Source organism: Euwallacea similis, chromosome 16, assembly GCF_039881205.1.
Source record: "Euwallacea similis isolate ESF13 chromosome 16, ESF131.1, whole genome shotgun sequence".
Classification (NCBI taxonomy): domain Eukaryota; kingdom Metazoa; phylum Arthropoda; class Insecta; order Coleoptera; family Curculionidae; genus Euwallacea; species Euwallacea similis.
Window position 1 is genome coordinate 362,822 of NC_089624.1, and position 17,142 is coordinate 379,963.

Consider the following 17,142-nt stretch of genomic DNA (forward strand, 5'->3'; position numbering starts at 1 on the left):
TTTGCCGCGGGTATAATCCCTTTGTAAGTGAGCGTCAACAGATTTTATCTTTTTTGTGATCTTTTCAGTAAAACTATGGTCAGTGCTTACATAACTTTTCTCATAAGGACTGATTGTTTACAACGGGCGTTTACAACAATCTATTACCTGCTGGCAGTAGGTGAACAGAAATAATTGCTTCTTACCTGGCAAGAACCTGGGAGTATCCAATTTAATATTTAGCAATAAATTAAGGGGTTTCAGTCTTAAGCAAGGAGCCAAATCGTCCTCGTGAAGATCGCCATGGCAGTCGGTCTGTTCCGCCACAGTTCTTTTTATTATAAGTGGGTCCCTTTGTAGTGCCCAAGGGCTTAGTCCCGATCCACTCAAAAGAATCACCCGGTGCAGCAATTCTGAAATAAAGAGTGCAATATAATAAATCGCGTTCAATTCGTACTATAATTTAACAACTAAATCATCAATAAATTGACCATAGTGGCAGGAGAAACATTGAGCGAGCCGAAGCCAATAATGCAAGATATAGATGTGAAAATGATATTTTGCTCGATGCTCATATAACACTAGAAATACCCGCTGCTTTGTCAGAATGTTTATTGGAAACATTTATTCTCAGACTGGGGTTAACAGGGACCTTTACTGCTCCTTTAAAACCCTTGCAAAAAGCACATTGAAGGGAATTGTTAAATCTTTAAATCACGATGAGAGAGAGATTTTGTCATAAATGCCAAAGGAGATTTACAGCGTTTTATGCCCTTTACTGCCATAAGATAATACGTACAAAAAGATGAAACTAGCACGCAGATTTTGGTCTTCAAAGAGATTGTGAGAGTGAGATATAATTTTATGGGTGACTTTTGAGATTATTTTAAGAAAGTTTCAGTATTGTGGAAGAACGAGTTCATTTTTAACCATTTATCACATATGATAATGTTCTTGAAAGGTATGAAATGAAAGGGCCGAACTTACTGCCTAATCGAGATTAAACAAACTCGAAATAAACGAAAGGTTCTTCCTACTCAGTTCCTGCGGTTTTTGTTCGAAGGAAAAAGATAAAGACCGTAATTCGCCAGTCATCGGCCCGACATGTGGTGCTATATTTCCGACTATCTGCAACTACCCTAATTGCCAGAGTTATACAGTGTGTCTTCCCAATCCCGAAGTCGCATGCACGAGTGTGGCCTGAAAAGATGGAAGGAAAAAAGAAGGATCACTAGCATCTCATCACTTTGTGGAAACACCCAATCTTTTTGCAATTTCGGGGATGAGTTCAGGGTGGAATTATTCTGAGGCAAGAATGTTGAATATTTAAAAATCGAAAATTGGGGCATAAATGTAAGAAAGCTTTTTGGCAAGCTCACAAAAGAAATCCAGCTTTCATTCGTAATGAGAAAATTATTATGTAGATAGGTAATTAGTCGTTAGAGTTAATCGATATCACATATTACTCGCGGATGCCCATTTTTTAATAATTTCAATTCAAGCTGTTCTGGTAGATCTACCATGTGCTGCACTGTGCTTATTTATGGCTCGTAAATATTGCGTGGGCCATGTTTTCAAGAAATATTGTGTGTATTGATGAGTCTGGAAAGTGGTACTTTATCGCATACTAATTGCAGTTAGCTACATTTAGTTAAATATTAGCCCTCTGATGCGCACGTGCAGCAAGAAAGTTTACCGCATTCATGTTACCGTCAAACACCAAAATTTCTGGATACTGACGAAATGCCACTTTGATTTCTGTGCGGTAAAAGCTTTTAGCGCGCTTATGTGATGAGGCCCTATTTTTAGCTCGCAAATAATCGCGTAACAATCTAATTTAAATAATACCAATATTGCCTTAAAGGTACAATAAAACAAATAAATTTTTAATGGAAACAAAGTAGTGCTTTATTGGTTATTTTCAGATAAAACAGATGTTAAAATTTTTCATTTGATAACTATTTCAAATGGTACAATGAGTCTTCATGTGACTAAAAATGATGAGCAAAATAGCTGTGAAAATAATGGTAATCAGATGAGGGATAAAGTTTTCTGAAAGTGTCACGATGGTGGCTCATAGTTCTAATGCTTGGAAATACGAAATTTACAGGTGTTTGAGATGATGAACGGGGCGGATTTATTGTTGTAGTCGCAATAGTGTATTCAGTGGGAATAATTATCGGCGAATCTGTGATAGGTATTGCCATGGACGTATTTGTCGTAGCAATGAGTGTGGTTGCTTTAGAAGTTGGGATAGTTCTCGCAGTAGTAGAAGATGTTATTATTGTCGTGGATTTAAGTGTTGTAGAGGATGTTATATTATTTAAATCCAGGGTGTATAGAAGCGGCATTTCACTTATATTTTTCTCAACCTCATTTAGTTTCAATCTGGATATCAGCTTTCCCTCCCCTTTGTAAACTTCATCAGTAGTCCGTCCATGACAAATATATCTAAAAATTGAATATTACATTTTGTCCTCAATAAATCTACTCTAAACTGACCTTCGAAGGTCGTGGCAGTACAAATTATTCCAGCCCACTTCATTATCGTAACTTTTCTTTTTCAGTTCAATACAATTTTCTCCTGAAAAGCCATTCGGTTCGCCTAGTAACCATCCATTTTTATCTATCGGTTTACCATCTAGCCAGAAAAAATCATCAGTATCAGTTTTTCTGATACCTCCAATCCAATAACCAGCTAAAAATTGCTACAGGTTAATAGATATAAGGCCATCTTCTGAGTTTTCAACTTTTAGTAAGATTTGGAATGCTTAGTGCATGTACGAGTATGAATAATGTTGAAATTTTAAAATGTTAGAATTAACACAGGACTTAGAGTAGACATGGGAGCTACAAAGGAGATGGTGTCGATTATAATGAATATGTTGCACACTTCAAACTTTCATCTCGATAAATGGGATTAACAGAAAAAACCTCGAAAGCATTTGAGACAAAGTGTACCATTTCCCTATCTATGGGTCAGTGACTGAAACACCTCGGTGAGGTGTAATTTTTGGCTTGTATAGTCGCCTGAGGTTATACCGACCTGATGAGAGCTATTTGGTTAGAAACCAGTTTTTGTAGTATTCTAGTCCATCGTTCCTAGATGGATAGACGTGGACATAGTTTGACATTTTGTCTCAATCGTATTAAATAGGAACCCGTTTTCCTCCTGTGATCCACTTACAGTATTTATCAGATGGCAAATGAGCTACAGATATATAAATTCTCATGAGACTACTTTCGTAAAAGTTCTGGGGAAACATCAGATTTAACCCTCTGTTTGAACAGGCCGTTAGTGCTTCGAACCACGTCAACTGAAATAAAAAGGAATGATTAAGAAGTAAGAGAATGTTTAAAAAGTTAGTAATAAGTCCGCAAAAGTTATAGAATGTTCGTTGATGATCAGTACCTTCTTAAATATTATCTCTTAATGTAATATTTGTTGTTATTGTACTCACTTTTTCATCAGACACAAAATATGGCAATTTTTTAAAGTCCAACGTTGAAAGATGCCCTGCATTATCATCATATTCCTTTGATTTGTGAATGGGCGAGTGGCTTTTAGGAGGCAAATAAAAGAATGTTGCTGTAAGAATTGCAATGTATTAAGGGATGATCATGGTAAAATATCGCAAAAATAGTCGGTTATCCTCAAAAAGTCTCTCGTTTTCAATAACACATATTAAAAGTCACAAAAAAATGTAATTTAGAGGTCAACAAAATGGCATCAAAACACGATAGAGAAATTGATATTCAACATAAAGGACATGTCATTAAACTTTATCATAGCAGCTTTAAATCGCCTTATTCATCGTTTAAGAAGATTTATCGAGCATTTCGCCTTCAAGTAACCATCATCAATTTTTTTTTTCACGCTTCCAAAGTTTTTATCGAATTTGAGAACTCATTTTTATTCTGAATTCTGCGACCCTTTATCAATTTACTATTTGTCGATTATTGACTGATAAGGTATTAACTAGACGGTGATTTTTGAATCTGTTATTTTGTATGATTTTGTCATAAATTTCAATAATTTGCCTAATTGTTGAAGATATAATTAAATATGGGTATCTACATTTATGCATAATGTTATGATTTCGAAATTAAACCAAATGAAATACAGTTGCGCATCAATAAATTATCATCACTAAAGGGCTAAAAAAATCGAACATAAATTGTGATAAACAATATACATAGGACAGGATCGATACTAGAAATAGGTTTTGAAATTTACTATACAAAATCAGAATCGTAACGTAGATAATAACATTGATGATGGTTGTTATAGACAATTTTTTACATATTTTTCCTGCTCATAATAACGTAACAAAAAATTAAATCAAATGTTCAAAAAGCTCAAAAGCTAAAAGTTTTATCCCATATCTCTTGATGTTATTTTGTTGGTCTAGTTTCACATGTGCAATACGTTGGCAAAAAAAATTATATGAAAAGTTAAAATTACTCTCTATTTGACTATTGAAAACATATTTTTTATGAATGAGAACTTATTTTTAAACTCTTTTGCAGCAGGTTGATAACTTTTTTAATTAGAATAAACAGTCCATATAATAATAGATAATATGATATATATAATACGATGATATATAAGTCAGATTCTTGAGAAAAACGAAAATAGTTGTTTTTACAGTTTGTTGTTGAAATAAAATAAGTTTCCCCGATATCACTATGATTTATAAAATCGTTAAAACATCAACGCAAATTGTAAGTAATCTTCAATATAAAGAATAAAATGGGCTCATACGTACCTGAATCTAAATTCCACAAAATAACTAAACAAAAATGTATTAATTTTAAATTAAACATTTTCGAAGGGACTCGCTTGGTCAATTTAATCCGGCATTCACTGCACTTATTAATAAATTACCAAAATACATGGTATATAAGTCAGAAAGAGGATGATAACACGCGACCTATTCATGTACTGTGCGAATATTCAATGAATCCTAAATCATTAATTATAATTATTCAGCCATTTACACAATCTAATAAAACCAAAACAGTAAACAATTTGTTACTTGGAAGTAATTTAGCTGCACAAGAGGAATATTTCCAGAAGAGATGTAATAGTAATTTTACAGAAATATTTAGTTTTTCTAATCAAAATTTGCTGCTTTCCACTAATCAGTAAGTGAAAGCATTTGAAAATAATATTCATTACAAAACTAAAGTAATAACTGGAGACGGGATAACAATTGCACCGCGTGTACATGGTAGTGCTTTTCACTTTGTAATTCAGTGAGACGTAATTGTATACAGTATGCTCTCGGATGAGGTTGCCAAGAGGAAAAAGTTTCTTATTTTTCATTTCATGAGAAAAATGTGATCTTTATGAAAGTTTTTGCTTGTTCCAAAGCGAGTGAATCAGTCCTCACTGTTTCAATTTTCCTTTTTGTTGCAGAGAAATATTTAAAAAATAGGTCTATTTAGTTGAAAATTTTTCTAAGTCCCAAAAGTTAATTCTCGTTTTCATGATAATCGTAATCAAGACTTATGTTTATTAAGTTTTTATTACAATAATTCAATAAAAGCAGGAAACTAGGAATAGAAATTTCATTCGATTCATTTTCCACCTTTTCGAACGCACAGCGCAATTCTTCGACGCAGGTCACTACTAATTTTTTCGGATCTCTTCCAGCGATAGACACGCCGCAGCATCTCTGATAAAAATTTTTAACTAAATAAATCTATTTTCGATATTTATTTGTAATGAAAAGAAAAATTGGAATCATGGGAACTGATTCAACCGTTTTGGAACAAGCAAAAACTTCCATGAAGAATACATTTTTCTGGTAAAATAAAAAATAAGAAACTCTCTCCTCTTCAAGACCCCACCTGGGGACATGGTTTATAGGATGTACTGGGCCGTCTGTGAAGCCACCTCGAACAATTTTTTATAAGTTCGATTACATTCATCAATAAATATTAATTTTAGTAAAGAAAATTCTCTGTAGTTCTAACTCCTCAATGCTTCTCAAGTAACAACTAATGATACAGTGATTTACTGACGATTTACAAATAAAATAGTTTTTCTCAGCGTTCACTTAAAAATTTTATTACATGTTTTAAAGTGTTGAGGCAATGCAAGGACTGTTCATGTGAACTCCAATGGGTTACACATCATTTCAAAAACAGTCAATATCCATATCATGTGCTTCGTCAAATCCGTCTGGATTAGATAGGTAAGTGGCAAAAATATGATGAAAATGGCGGTGTGGGCGTCTCCAGACCTCCCTCATGGGTGATTCGGTTGGATGTATTGGCTCGGATTGAGTATTACTATCACTATCACTGTTTTGAGATGATGGACTCCGAGGGATTAAAGTAGTGGTAGGATTGTTTTCAATGGCAATAATTATTGGTAATTGATGACTTTTGCTAGGAGATTTTGTGATAGGTGTTGCTATGGAAGAAATCGTCGTGGGTCTTGGCGACATAGTACGGATATTATCATCCGACTCCACGATGGAACTTAACTGTCTTTTATTTTTCCAAAGCTCATTTCCTTTGAATCCAGGCGTCAAGCTTCCATCAGCCTTAGAAACTTCGTCAGTAGTCCGTCCATAGCAAATATATCTAAAAATAAAATATTGCATTTTGTCATCAAGAAATTTACCATAAAGTAACCTTTGAGACTTTTGACAGTTAGTGTTAGTCCACATCATTTCATCATTATATATGCTCGGTGACATTTCTACACAATCTTCCCGTAGAAGAGTACTCGGCGTGTGTTTTACCCATCCGTACCAACCGATCGATTGACCGTTATCCCAATAGAACTCATCGGAATTTATTTTTCTGTGACCTCCTACCCAAAAACCAGCTAAAAATTTACAACAGGTTAATTATATAAATTTGTTACTTTAGTTAATTTTTTTGGCCAATTGGATTAATCTCTGATAATAATCAGCCAAGCCGATCGGATGAAAATGGGCTGATGGGGATCAATCAGATCTAGATTTGTACTTCGAAAGACACTTTGTGACACTGATAAGTCTTAGGAGGACGCATCATTCATGTGTGTATGACATCCAATGTATTCTTATATGGGGATCGATTAGCATGGTCTCACAAGAAACTGTGCGTGAAGTTGGTTTGGGGAAAAGTGGTATTTTTTATATAACGGGGGAAATAAAACGAGATAAAAACTCGAAACAGCAAAGGGACATCAGATAATTGTTCGTGGGAAAGCAACTGCTAGAATTTCCATTAGAAGCCTCCAATGCCATTTAATAGTACATTATACACCAAGATTTTGAAGTACATCATTATGATCCGACCAGCAAATTTAAATTCCGAAGCGAGAAGCGCTGAGGAATATAAGACCTGCGGTAGTCTTTCACAACCGCGGTGTTACGTTTTTTCTCACTACTATATTTTATAAAATTGCAATAAACCTACCTAAAAATGACAAATAAAACAGGACTAGAGGTGATAACGACATTGGTCGGTTATTTTTTAGAAAAAAGTGAGAAAACGTACTTTACAGTCATTAAACACCCCAATAATGGTGTCTTTTAAAGCTAATAGCGGAAAAAACATATTATAGCTCTCATTGTGGACATACTCATCTTGGAATTAGACCTAATGGCAGGGCATGATGTCGGGGTTGATTTTAAGAATTAGAAATAGAATTTTTAGAAGTTCTAGAGGAGTAGAAATAAAGAAATAATTTTCTCTGCTTGAGGGAGATTTCGATAGACTGTACGAGTGAATTTAATTTTGGATCAAAGCACGACCATCTGGGCAATGATTTCCAATCACAGTAATGTTCTCTCCCCTTTAAGTGTTTTAGATCCAGATGAATCTTATGAAATTTTAAAATCGCTTTTTCCACGTTCGGAATTTTTCAAACGTCGGATTTTCGACACATGGGACTCCGTCTTAGCTGGGGTTGACTAGAGATAAACGGAACTGATGAGAGTTAATAGGTTCGAAACCAGTCCACGAACTGTTCGTAAACTATTTCCGTCAATCGATCATGCATAAATCGTCGATCGAAAGATGGCACATATACTTTGTCTCGAACGCTTTCAATGGTTTTCTTGTTGGATTTTTGCTCATAATGATTTGATTCGAAAGTAATTCGCGTTACTAAATATCCGAAACTCGATGTAAGATTATGAGTAAGAGAGTATTTTCTTTGTAATCCACTTACAGTATCTGTCAAGTGGTGGGTCGGATAAATAATTATAACGTATAGTATGCCTCAGGTGAAAATTATCGGAGTCACTTTGGGGGAACGCCAGATGCAACCCTCTGTTTGAGCAGACCAATTTGGCTTCAGACCATGGCAACTAAAATAAAAATATGTATTATACACTGAGAAGGGAAAATTTTACATACTTTATTCATAGACATTTTTATTACAGAATCATTACAATGAACCACCTCAGTGGAGTATTATAGTCATGTTTACATACGAATCAGGAACACAATAATAATTATTATGAATCTCCAACAGAAGTGGCGAGCATACACGCAATCTGATACATGAGCTTTGGTGGCGGTTTCACTATACTTTAGGGCTGCATTAGTTGAAAGCGAAGCTTGTTAAGATGAACCTAAGTATGAATGCTGAACGGTGTATAGGCCACATCCTTGAAGAGTACGCTTTGCACTATGCTGATTATTGGGTAAAATAGTCGGAAGAACACTGATGAGAACCGATTTCTGGGGTGAGTTTGCGAAACTTTTCTATATCCTCTAAACGTTTTCTTAAAAAGCTCCGAACTTAAACTTTTTTGCTTTATGGTGTAGAGTGGCTTCTCCACCAGTCCATTATTGCCACTTTAACATGGACATAAATATTTGATGTTACTAAATTCATGGTGCTTTAGTTTTAAAGTGTTTTAAACTTTGCAACCTCTTTGGCGTTTTGGAATTTAAAATTTCTTCACACAATAGATATCACACCACATTTAAGGAGGTTTAGGAAGAATCTCTGATTGTTGAAAAATCTGGAAATTATACGACTCACATTCTTGGATTTAAAAAAATTAATTTTGGAGACAATTTTATTAGTTTTGATTAACAGTGTTTGTATTTGTGTTTTCTTAAAACTTTTGTCTCTCTATAGTACTATTTTTTTCTTGCTTTGCGCTTTTGGGAGAAACCAGCTTGTTTCCATAATGCTCCAATGAAATAAATAATTTCTAACTTTTTTTGTTATTTTAGGGGATACGTATCCATAGTTGCCGCTCGATGTATTCGAACATTCATCTCTACATACCTCTAATTCTATCTTCAGGTGTAACATTTCTCTTGTCGGTAGATTCCTCATCATGTTTTTAGGATTTTCCTGTCACCGATTTTGGCTGGTCTACATACTATATTCATCGATTTCGAGCCCTAATCCCTTTCTGATTGTTGGACGTTATTAAATTTTGGTGACATCCTTGGCATTCTGCTGCATTTTTTCCTAATCTCCTTTCGAGCAACCATCGACTTCTATTCCCAAATTTATGAGTTTAACCTCGCGTTCATTCTTAAGGTTCATAGTGTCATAATTCATAGTTCATAGTATATCAATGTCATGTTTTTTTCGCAACACGTGGGTCCAAATTATTGAGATGATGAATTCAATGTATATGTAGGTACTTAAATATTATGTGTTAATGTAATCTTTTGTTCGTCGATGCACTTACTCTTTTATCAGACACAAAAAGTTCAGAATCCGTTAGATCCAATGATATAGTATCATATTCCTTGCGTTCAAGATTGGTAGAAGAATCAGGTGAACGCTCACGGTCTAAAGCAGACGGGTACACAAGCATAGCTGCAAGAAGTACGATGTGGTAAGAGATGAGTACAGTAAAGTGTCGTAAAAATCATCCATTACTCTCAAACAGACTAAACTTTGAACAATTTATGTTAAAACTCAAAGTCTCAGAAAAGTTTTATTGGGTGTGTTACCCGAGTTTCGACTCTAACCGCATCAAAAAGAGTTTTCAAGAACTGGCATTTTCTTTCCGGTTACGATTAATTTATACGTAATGTACCTGATTTTTGACAAATCAGAAACAGTTTTTATGGGTCGTCGAAGTCCGCTACGATTACGATTACGGTAAAAGAAAATTTAATGCAACCAGTGGAAGCTGATCCTGTTTTTAATGATCCTGATTTTAGGTTTTTCTATTAATTCGATGTAATTAGTTTTCTCTTGGATAAAATGTACTCATTCTGTAATAACGAAGGAGAAATTTGGTGGAGCATAGTGCTCAAACGCAGCTTTATCGTTATCGCAACGTTTATTTCAATTCAGAAAACTGTAGGAAAAAAATTCACTTGTGTAGAAAAAAGTTAAATAATTGATAAAGTAGAAAACTAAATGGGAAAAATTTTGCAATGTAAAATTCAACAATTTGACATCCAGAAATAATCGATGAATGATTCAATGAAATTATTATTTAAAATAGAGAAAAAATTAATCATAGAAAATTTAAATTACCTTATTAATTTTGTTCTAATACGGATCAAATATTTTTATTCACGAATTTTACTATGTACCATAAGATATGGTTAAATGAAGTTTTTAGTTCTTTATTGGAAAGAATGATAAAAGTATTAAAATGTTAAAAAAAACTATCCTATGCAGGCCTCATATTTGTCACTAAATATTCATTATTCATTTATTATTCAACTATTGTTATCCATTAGATATATATTTCTTGCTTAATCAGTTATTCAATAGTGATTTTTAATTCAAATAGTTTGCATTAAATTACAATATGTAGCAACTAGGTACAGAGTGTTCCAACTAGGACTAAACCTTTGAATTACCAGATAATTATTTATAAAGGGTGTCTTATGCAAGCCGGAAATTGGATTTTAATGTTTTATAATAGGATATCTATAAAAAGTAAATTACATAAATGTTTTATAGCATTTTTTCCGGGCTCTCGAAATACCTTTCCAAAAAACTAATCCGAAATCAATTTTTTAAAATATGGGTGAGAAATGTCGATTTAACATTCATAAAAACGTGAAATAACTTTCGAAATTTGCTAATAATCTTCAATATAAAATATAAAATGTATTAATATTGATACATACATGAACTTAAGTGCCAAAAAGTAATTACACAATATATACAACCTAATAATTTCACTATAACCATGTTTGGAGGATCTCGTCTACTTAGTATAATTCAGTTTCCATTGCACTTATTAACAAAACACATTACAGATAAGTCAGAGAAAAGGCGATAAGAGACGACCTTTCCGTGTCGTGTTATGCGAAAATGTTCAACACTCTGAATCATTAATAATAGTCATACACAAACTCCTAAAAAATAAACAATAAGTAATTTATTGTTCCGAAGAGATATCAGTTGGTATTTCCCAGCTTTCTAGAATGTTTTTTCCAATTTAACTCAACAATTCAATTTCAATAATAACATTTTTCCGTGCGCGAACAGTTTCACGTGTAAAGCGAAGCGGAACACGGGAATCATGTAAGCACGAGAATAGTATATTTCATTACGCGCTCGGGAAACAGCATTCAATGGGATATTCCAGTGTGACATACTGGTGTGTCACTGACAAAAACAGCTATGACAGTAGGTCGAAATACTATGTAGCTATATTAGTTTCATTTAAGCCTATGCTGGTTTTGCTCTTTAATAGAATGCAAGATTTTCCATGCGTTTACGGGAAAGGTGTTTTCAATGTAGTTAACTCGAAAACGACTAGTTCGCAATGTTATGTAATTAAATAGGTATAACAATATCCCCAGACTCGTATTATCATATTTCGAGTCAAAGCTGGTCGTTTTCGTCTAATAAGTAACTGTGAGCAGTTTCTAAACCCATTTATCGATACACAAGTTTATTAGCTCTCGATTCTTATCAGTTAGATCCAACTTTACTAGAAAGCAAAAGTAATTGACTTTTAGTTAACATTAAATTTTATCAAAAACGCAAACTCCTTAAATCTTTATTTCACATATTGGAGAACAATAATGCAAACAACAAATTTAAGATCATCAGTATTTTTCTTGCCACATTTAAGAGTCACTTACCTAGAACACATTCATATAGAAGACGTAACTTCACCCGGAACTCACGTTCTGGGGCAAAATGTGATAACATCGGCGTGACTAAAGGAACAACAAAGTTCATTACAGTCTCAAAAACTGTATAGAAAGGAGGGATCTAATGGTCAATTTGGAAACTGCATTAAGATATTAAGCTTACAGTATGCGGCGCTTTCTATATATGTACACTGAACAGTTGGTTGCGAAAATTGGATTACAGGATTATGTTAAAATTGCCACGTATTCTGAGAAGAAATAGCGGAGACGGGGATAATAGGTTCTTTAATTAACAGGATTAAGTTTGCTTGTTTAGGATGACAAAGGAATGGTTATTATACAAAGCAATCTTTCGGAGAATATAAATGGAGGTGCAACGAGGAAAATTTTGACCCTAAGCAAAATGATTCATAAGTCTTTCTTAAGTTTCTAGAAAATCAAGAATTTCATTTCTACGATTTTTTTCCAAATATATTTTTCAAAATTGAGCTCCATTTCTCGTTAAATTTTGAATTTCTTGAGACCAATCCTTAAGTTGCAAACGTACTTTGAACATCGTTGAATTTAATATCTTTCGTATTATTATACTGGGGAGACACCACTTTGCTGAAATTTCCTTAAAGCAATAAATGCGAAGTTTAATTGGGACATAGAATTACCTACTTTTAAATGCTGAACAAGGGAATAATAAATGTATTCACAGATTTCCTAAACTTTAACAGTCTAGTAACATTTACTTGCTTACTTCTACAAGTTGAAATTTCAAGGGTTTTAGTAAAGTATGTGCCTAGGTAATTAATAATATATTCAATCCCTTTTTTCCTTCAGTTAAAATTTATTGCGTGTAGTAGCAACCTTAGCATACAAATAAAGCTTTTATTCTGTAGCTTCAATGATTCTAATGAAGCATACTCAGAAAGGCAGCTAAAATTGTAAATGTTCCCACAATTCTGGGACGAAACGGAAGTCGCGACAACGCTGACAACGTTGTACTGCATTATTTATATCATAGGGGAAAGGTCAAGTAAAGAGAACAAGCAATAATGTCTACACAAAGATTCCTTTTTTCGGTGACAAGCATAGATTTTTAAGTCATCCATAGTATTTGTCCTTATAAATATACAGAGTGTTTTATTTAGATTTGCTCACCATTGCTATTTCCAAAACGACGAGAGCTATAAAATCGACTAAAAGTTAATGTAAACAGCAGTGGTAAATTGTTTAAAACATGGGCTCATATCATCTCAAGATATCAATGACAACTCATTTTGTTCTAGATACGGACCTGGCTTTTTTATTTCATATTTCGCAAGCGCTTTTCATTTCTGAACCGAAAAACATCTTGACAACTTTATTTGCGGGACATTCAAAGTTCCCAAATATGACAAATTTTTCCCAGTCAACCGATTTTGCAACTCTCACCGTTTCGGTGATAGCAACAAAGTTAAGTTGAAACGGCAACAATTTAGTGATGTTGCGTCTACACCTACCGTATCCCTTAAACCAAGAAATTGACCAGAGGAATCTATGGTGATACTTGCTGATTTAGATTATTCTATGGAAACTAAGTTCCTGGAAAAAAGTCAGTAACATTCGTCAATATCGCGAATCAGTGTAGAACGAAAGAGTTATTTAAATTCTGTTTGCTTACCTTGTTAGTAGCCAATGTTCCTTCCTTCAATTTCAGTTTTATCTAACAAACTTTAAAACACACACCCCCACTTATCGGCCACATTAAATGCATTCAACTCAGTTCCAGAGAAACAGTAAACTTCCTCAAGTACACAGCATTTCCTGGGACTTCTCAATCTGGCACTGAATCAACTGCCATTGTTAGGGCTTTTCCTCTGAGAGAGAGCTTCCATGCCCCATTTCTTTAGGGATACAGATATATTAAGGAAGACCTATAGTTAAGCGACAGAACAAATAGCTTTTGTTAGTGCCTAGTCAGTTTTATCTATTTTATTTGGATTGCTGTTTGTATTTGCTATTCTCTGTTGAACATGAAATTTGTCCTCGAGTTGTCCGGCGTAAATCGTCGATTGAAGTCCGTATAAGGTGGATTTGCGTTTAAATTGATGTCTGTGCTTAAGTTGAGAAGCATATAAGGACAAGTAGGAAGAGCGTGAAATTGTGTTTAAATGATAGAAATAACCGTATATATGTATAGAGTGCCGAAAGTTAAAGTGATCTCGTTAAAATCGCAAGGAATTGTTTCATACAGGGCGTTCCAGAAACAATGGTACAAACGAGCAATGAGTGCTAGAGGTAAATAACAGCTGTTTGGCAAAATGTCATTAATCTACTGCGTGGGTGACCAAAATTGAACAAAACATTCAAATTTCTATAAGTCTGGAAACATACAGTCTCTGACTCGTAGGAAGTATCCTAGCTGATCTTAATAATCAAGTGATTTGTCTAATGGAAGAATCTTCAATGGAAATTGATCTAGGAGTAAAAATTGGAAGAAAAAAATTTTCAGAACGTACTCCACCTCATATGAAATCAAATTCATATTTTGAGCAAAGATGGAGAGATTTTATTATTGTGGCTTCAAGGTTATTGCTCAGAATTATTTAACAGCAATCGCTCCAGCATCTATATGTATACATAACCTGTGAACTCTCAAGCAATCAGCGATAAAATCATGTTAACAAAGTTTTCGCAATAAAAATAACAAAGAGTCATCTCCCAAAAATTGGATACAAATCGCGAACACGACTTCAAGCTGATATAGCAGATTGTATTTTGTCATGTCCCGGATTTGCAGGAGTTTTAAACCAGTCAGTAAATCGAACAGGAAATGCGAACATTATGTTCGATAAGGATCAGGGGGGATACACTATGGAGATTTTCCAGGCTTCATTTACTATCCTTTCTTCGTAATGGTACATACGCGAAGGGGTAAAGATCTTGGGGGAAAAAGTTGAACACCGAATGGATTTCGGGGTATGTCTTCCGACTTTTACGATCCGTATGACAAATTGGACAAAACAAATCTTTTAATTCGCAAACTGAATTTCGTTACTACTTTTTGATGCTACGTTAGTAGTTATCTAGAAATCGTCATTCTGTTTCAAAAGGGTCGAAGATGAAACTGGATAAACCCTTACCTTTAGCTACAGGCGATACCGCGACAAAATTAACCAGAGCCGCCCCCGTGCCGTGACCCATAAGGGTCACTCGTTCAGGGTCACCCCCAAAAGCCGGTAAGTTCTCCCTGAGCCAGTGCAGCCCTGCGACAAGGTCCATTAGGCCGAAATTTCCTTGAGCGCTTCCCTTCGTTCCCGTCTTGAGGAAACCTGAAAAAAGTGAAAATTTAAAGGAAGCCAGATGATAAACTGAGGCTCTTAGGGCAGTCACGATTTAGATAATTTTTGATGAAACCTTTAAAAAATCACTTGTTCGAAAAGCTTTTGTCGTCTCATGATTGGGAATGTAGATGTTTTGAGAGGGTTTTGATGACACGAATACTTCCAACTTATTTAATTATTCTATGAAGATATTGATATCTTTAACTCTGCTTGAAGTCACAAAAATAGCAAAAAGTTCGAAGTTAGTTTTTTGTTGGTAAATTTTCCATTTTTTATAATATAAAAGAGCTATTTCAACCGCATTCAAGAAGACCTATACAACTCATCAAGATCATTAATTCGATATAATTTTTTAGACAGCAAAATTCTCGAGATCTACGCGATGAAAGTATGAAAAATGACATGGATATGATTTAGAAGTGCTGTTTTTCACTTAAATCGATTAATACTTCGGAGAGTTTCGTTTATCTGTCCAATTTGATATTTCATCAATGCATTACTAAAATCTGATTGTTCTGCTAACCCGATCACTGGTGAATTACAGCGATGCTTGCTTTGTACAAGTTCAATTATTGGATGGGTTCCCTGATTGCTTTAGCGATTTTGTGATAGCCTGAAACAACCACTTCAAAACATTGACATTTACATATTTGTTTGTAGCACTGTATAATTAATAAACAGCTTTTCTCGTTACGATATATTGGTTTGACGAAATCTTGTTCTTCTATCTTAACCCACAAGTAAAAATCCAGTGGAGCAAGCTCAGGAGATCTAGCAGGCCAATTTCACAGGCCTAAACTCCAAAATCATCGTTCGTCAAGAATTTCAAAAAACTCGCTTGTTTTATGTGGTTACAATGAGCCAATGCTCCATTCAGTTGGAACCGACAAGTGCGATATTTTTCTAGAGTTACATTTACTAAAGGATCGTTTACTACCAATCTTCCTCGTTTGGGTGCCAGGAATCCTAGGAATGGAGTTTGTGAGACCTTTACTTGAAAATTTCTTTGAAAATAGATATTAAAGTGTCCCTGAATCTCGGAAACTTCAATTCCTTTTGTGCAGCCAAGACTATGAATTTTATACCCCTTTTTGGGCCAATTATTGCAAAAACCCTCGAGAGGTAGACGTTAATAGCTTACACAGAGGCTCTTTTTTGGGGAAAGTGGTACATTGCTTAAAATATCTCTATAACAAATATGAAAGAAATCTATACATGGAAATACGGGAAATCTATTGGAAATTTATTCCTCTCTAATGGTAGTTACTAAGAATGCTATTATAGGGAGGGAGTTATCAGAAATAACTAATATACAGAAAAATTGGTTTGAGGAATCTAAAACTAAATATCCAACTGACTGGGATCTGACAACACCGTTTAGGGACAAGCCACTAATGGGCTCTTAATATGAACTGCAAACTGGTTTCTGTAGCAACGTCGATAAAAAATGACTGTAATAGAATTTTAATATTGGGTCAGATTCTTTGTTTCTATAGATTTTATATTCATCTTAAATGGATCTATTTTTAGTATCTTAGAATATTACCAACATAAGCGTTAACAAATAATCACGGTGCAATGGGCCTATGCCCTCATATCTGTCGGAACCGAAAGACTTCGTGCGTTTTCGGGAGTTTTCGCTCCATGTTCGTAGTGCACGATCATTCCGACGAAATAAGCGGCCGCAGTGTCATGGCATGGCTGTTAAGCCTAAAGTCGAATAGTGTCATGTCAGGAATTCTCCCTCAATGCTCACTGTTAAGAAATTTAGTAGTTAAAAGATGATATCTCAAAG

At 34.5% G+C, this 17,142-nt stretch overlaps 3 protein-coding genes across 5 annotated transcripts in view; all 3 read right to left on the minus strand.

Annotated features, from left to right (window-relative positions):
• Nlg2 (Neuroligin 2) overlaps window positions 1-17,142 on the minus strand; it is a 154,457-nt gene that overhangs the window by 27,713 nt on the left and 109,602 nt on the right. For both annotated transcript variants that reach the window (XM_066397809.1, XM_066397810.1), the window contains exons 7-8: window positions 15,147-15,335; window positions 186-392 (exon numbers count right to left, since the gene is read on the minus strand). In XM_066397809.1, coding sequence (XP_066253906.1) covers window positions 186-392; window positions 15,147-15,335 — 396 coding nt within the window. The remainder of the gene's footprint in view (window positions 1-185; window positions 393-15,146; window positions 15,336-17,142) is intronic.
• On the minus strand, window positions 1,889-4,948 carry LOC136414029 (uncharacterized). The gene is made up of 5 exons (XM_066397821.1): window positions 4,749-4,948; window positions 3,441-3,568; window positions 3,167-3,296; window positions 2,482-2,677; window positions 1,889-2,430 (listed from the first exon to the last, which is right to left on the minus strand). Exons 1-5 carry the CDS (start codon window positions 4,804-4,806, stop codon window positions 1,971-1,973), a joined length of 972 nt encoding a protein of 323 aa, XP_066253918.1. The 5' UTR covers window positions 4,807-4,948; the 3' UTR covers window positions 1,889-1,970.
• On the minus strand, window positions 5,983-11,168 carry LOC136414028 (uncharacterized). 2 transcript variants are annotated; one of them, XM_066397819.1, is made up of 5 exons: window positions 11,056-11,168; window positions 9,648-9,778; window positions 8,159-8,297; window positions 6,628-6,823; window positions 5,987-6,576 (listed from the first exon to the last, which is right to left on the minus strand). In XM_066397819.1, exons 1-5 carry the CDS (start codon window positions 11,117-11,119, stop codon window positions 6,126-6,128), a joined length of 981 nt encoding a protein of 326 aa, XP_066253916.1. In that variant the 5' UTR covers window positions 11,120-11,168; the 3' UTR covers window positions 5,987-6,125. The 2 variants fall into 2 exon arrangements, with proteins under 2 accessions (XP_066253917.1, XP_066253916.1); XM_066397820.1 differs by lacking the exons at window positions 9,648-9,778; window positions 11,056-11,168 and adding an exon at window positions 9,233-9,612 and having other exon boundaries at window positions 5,983-6,576.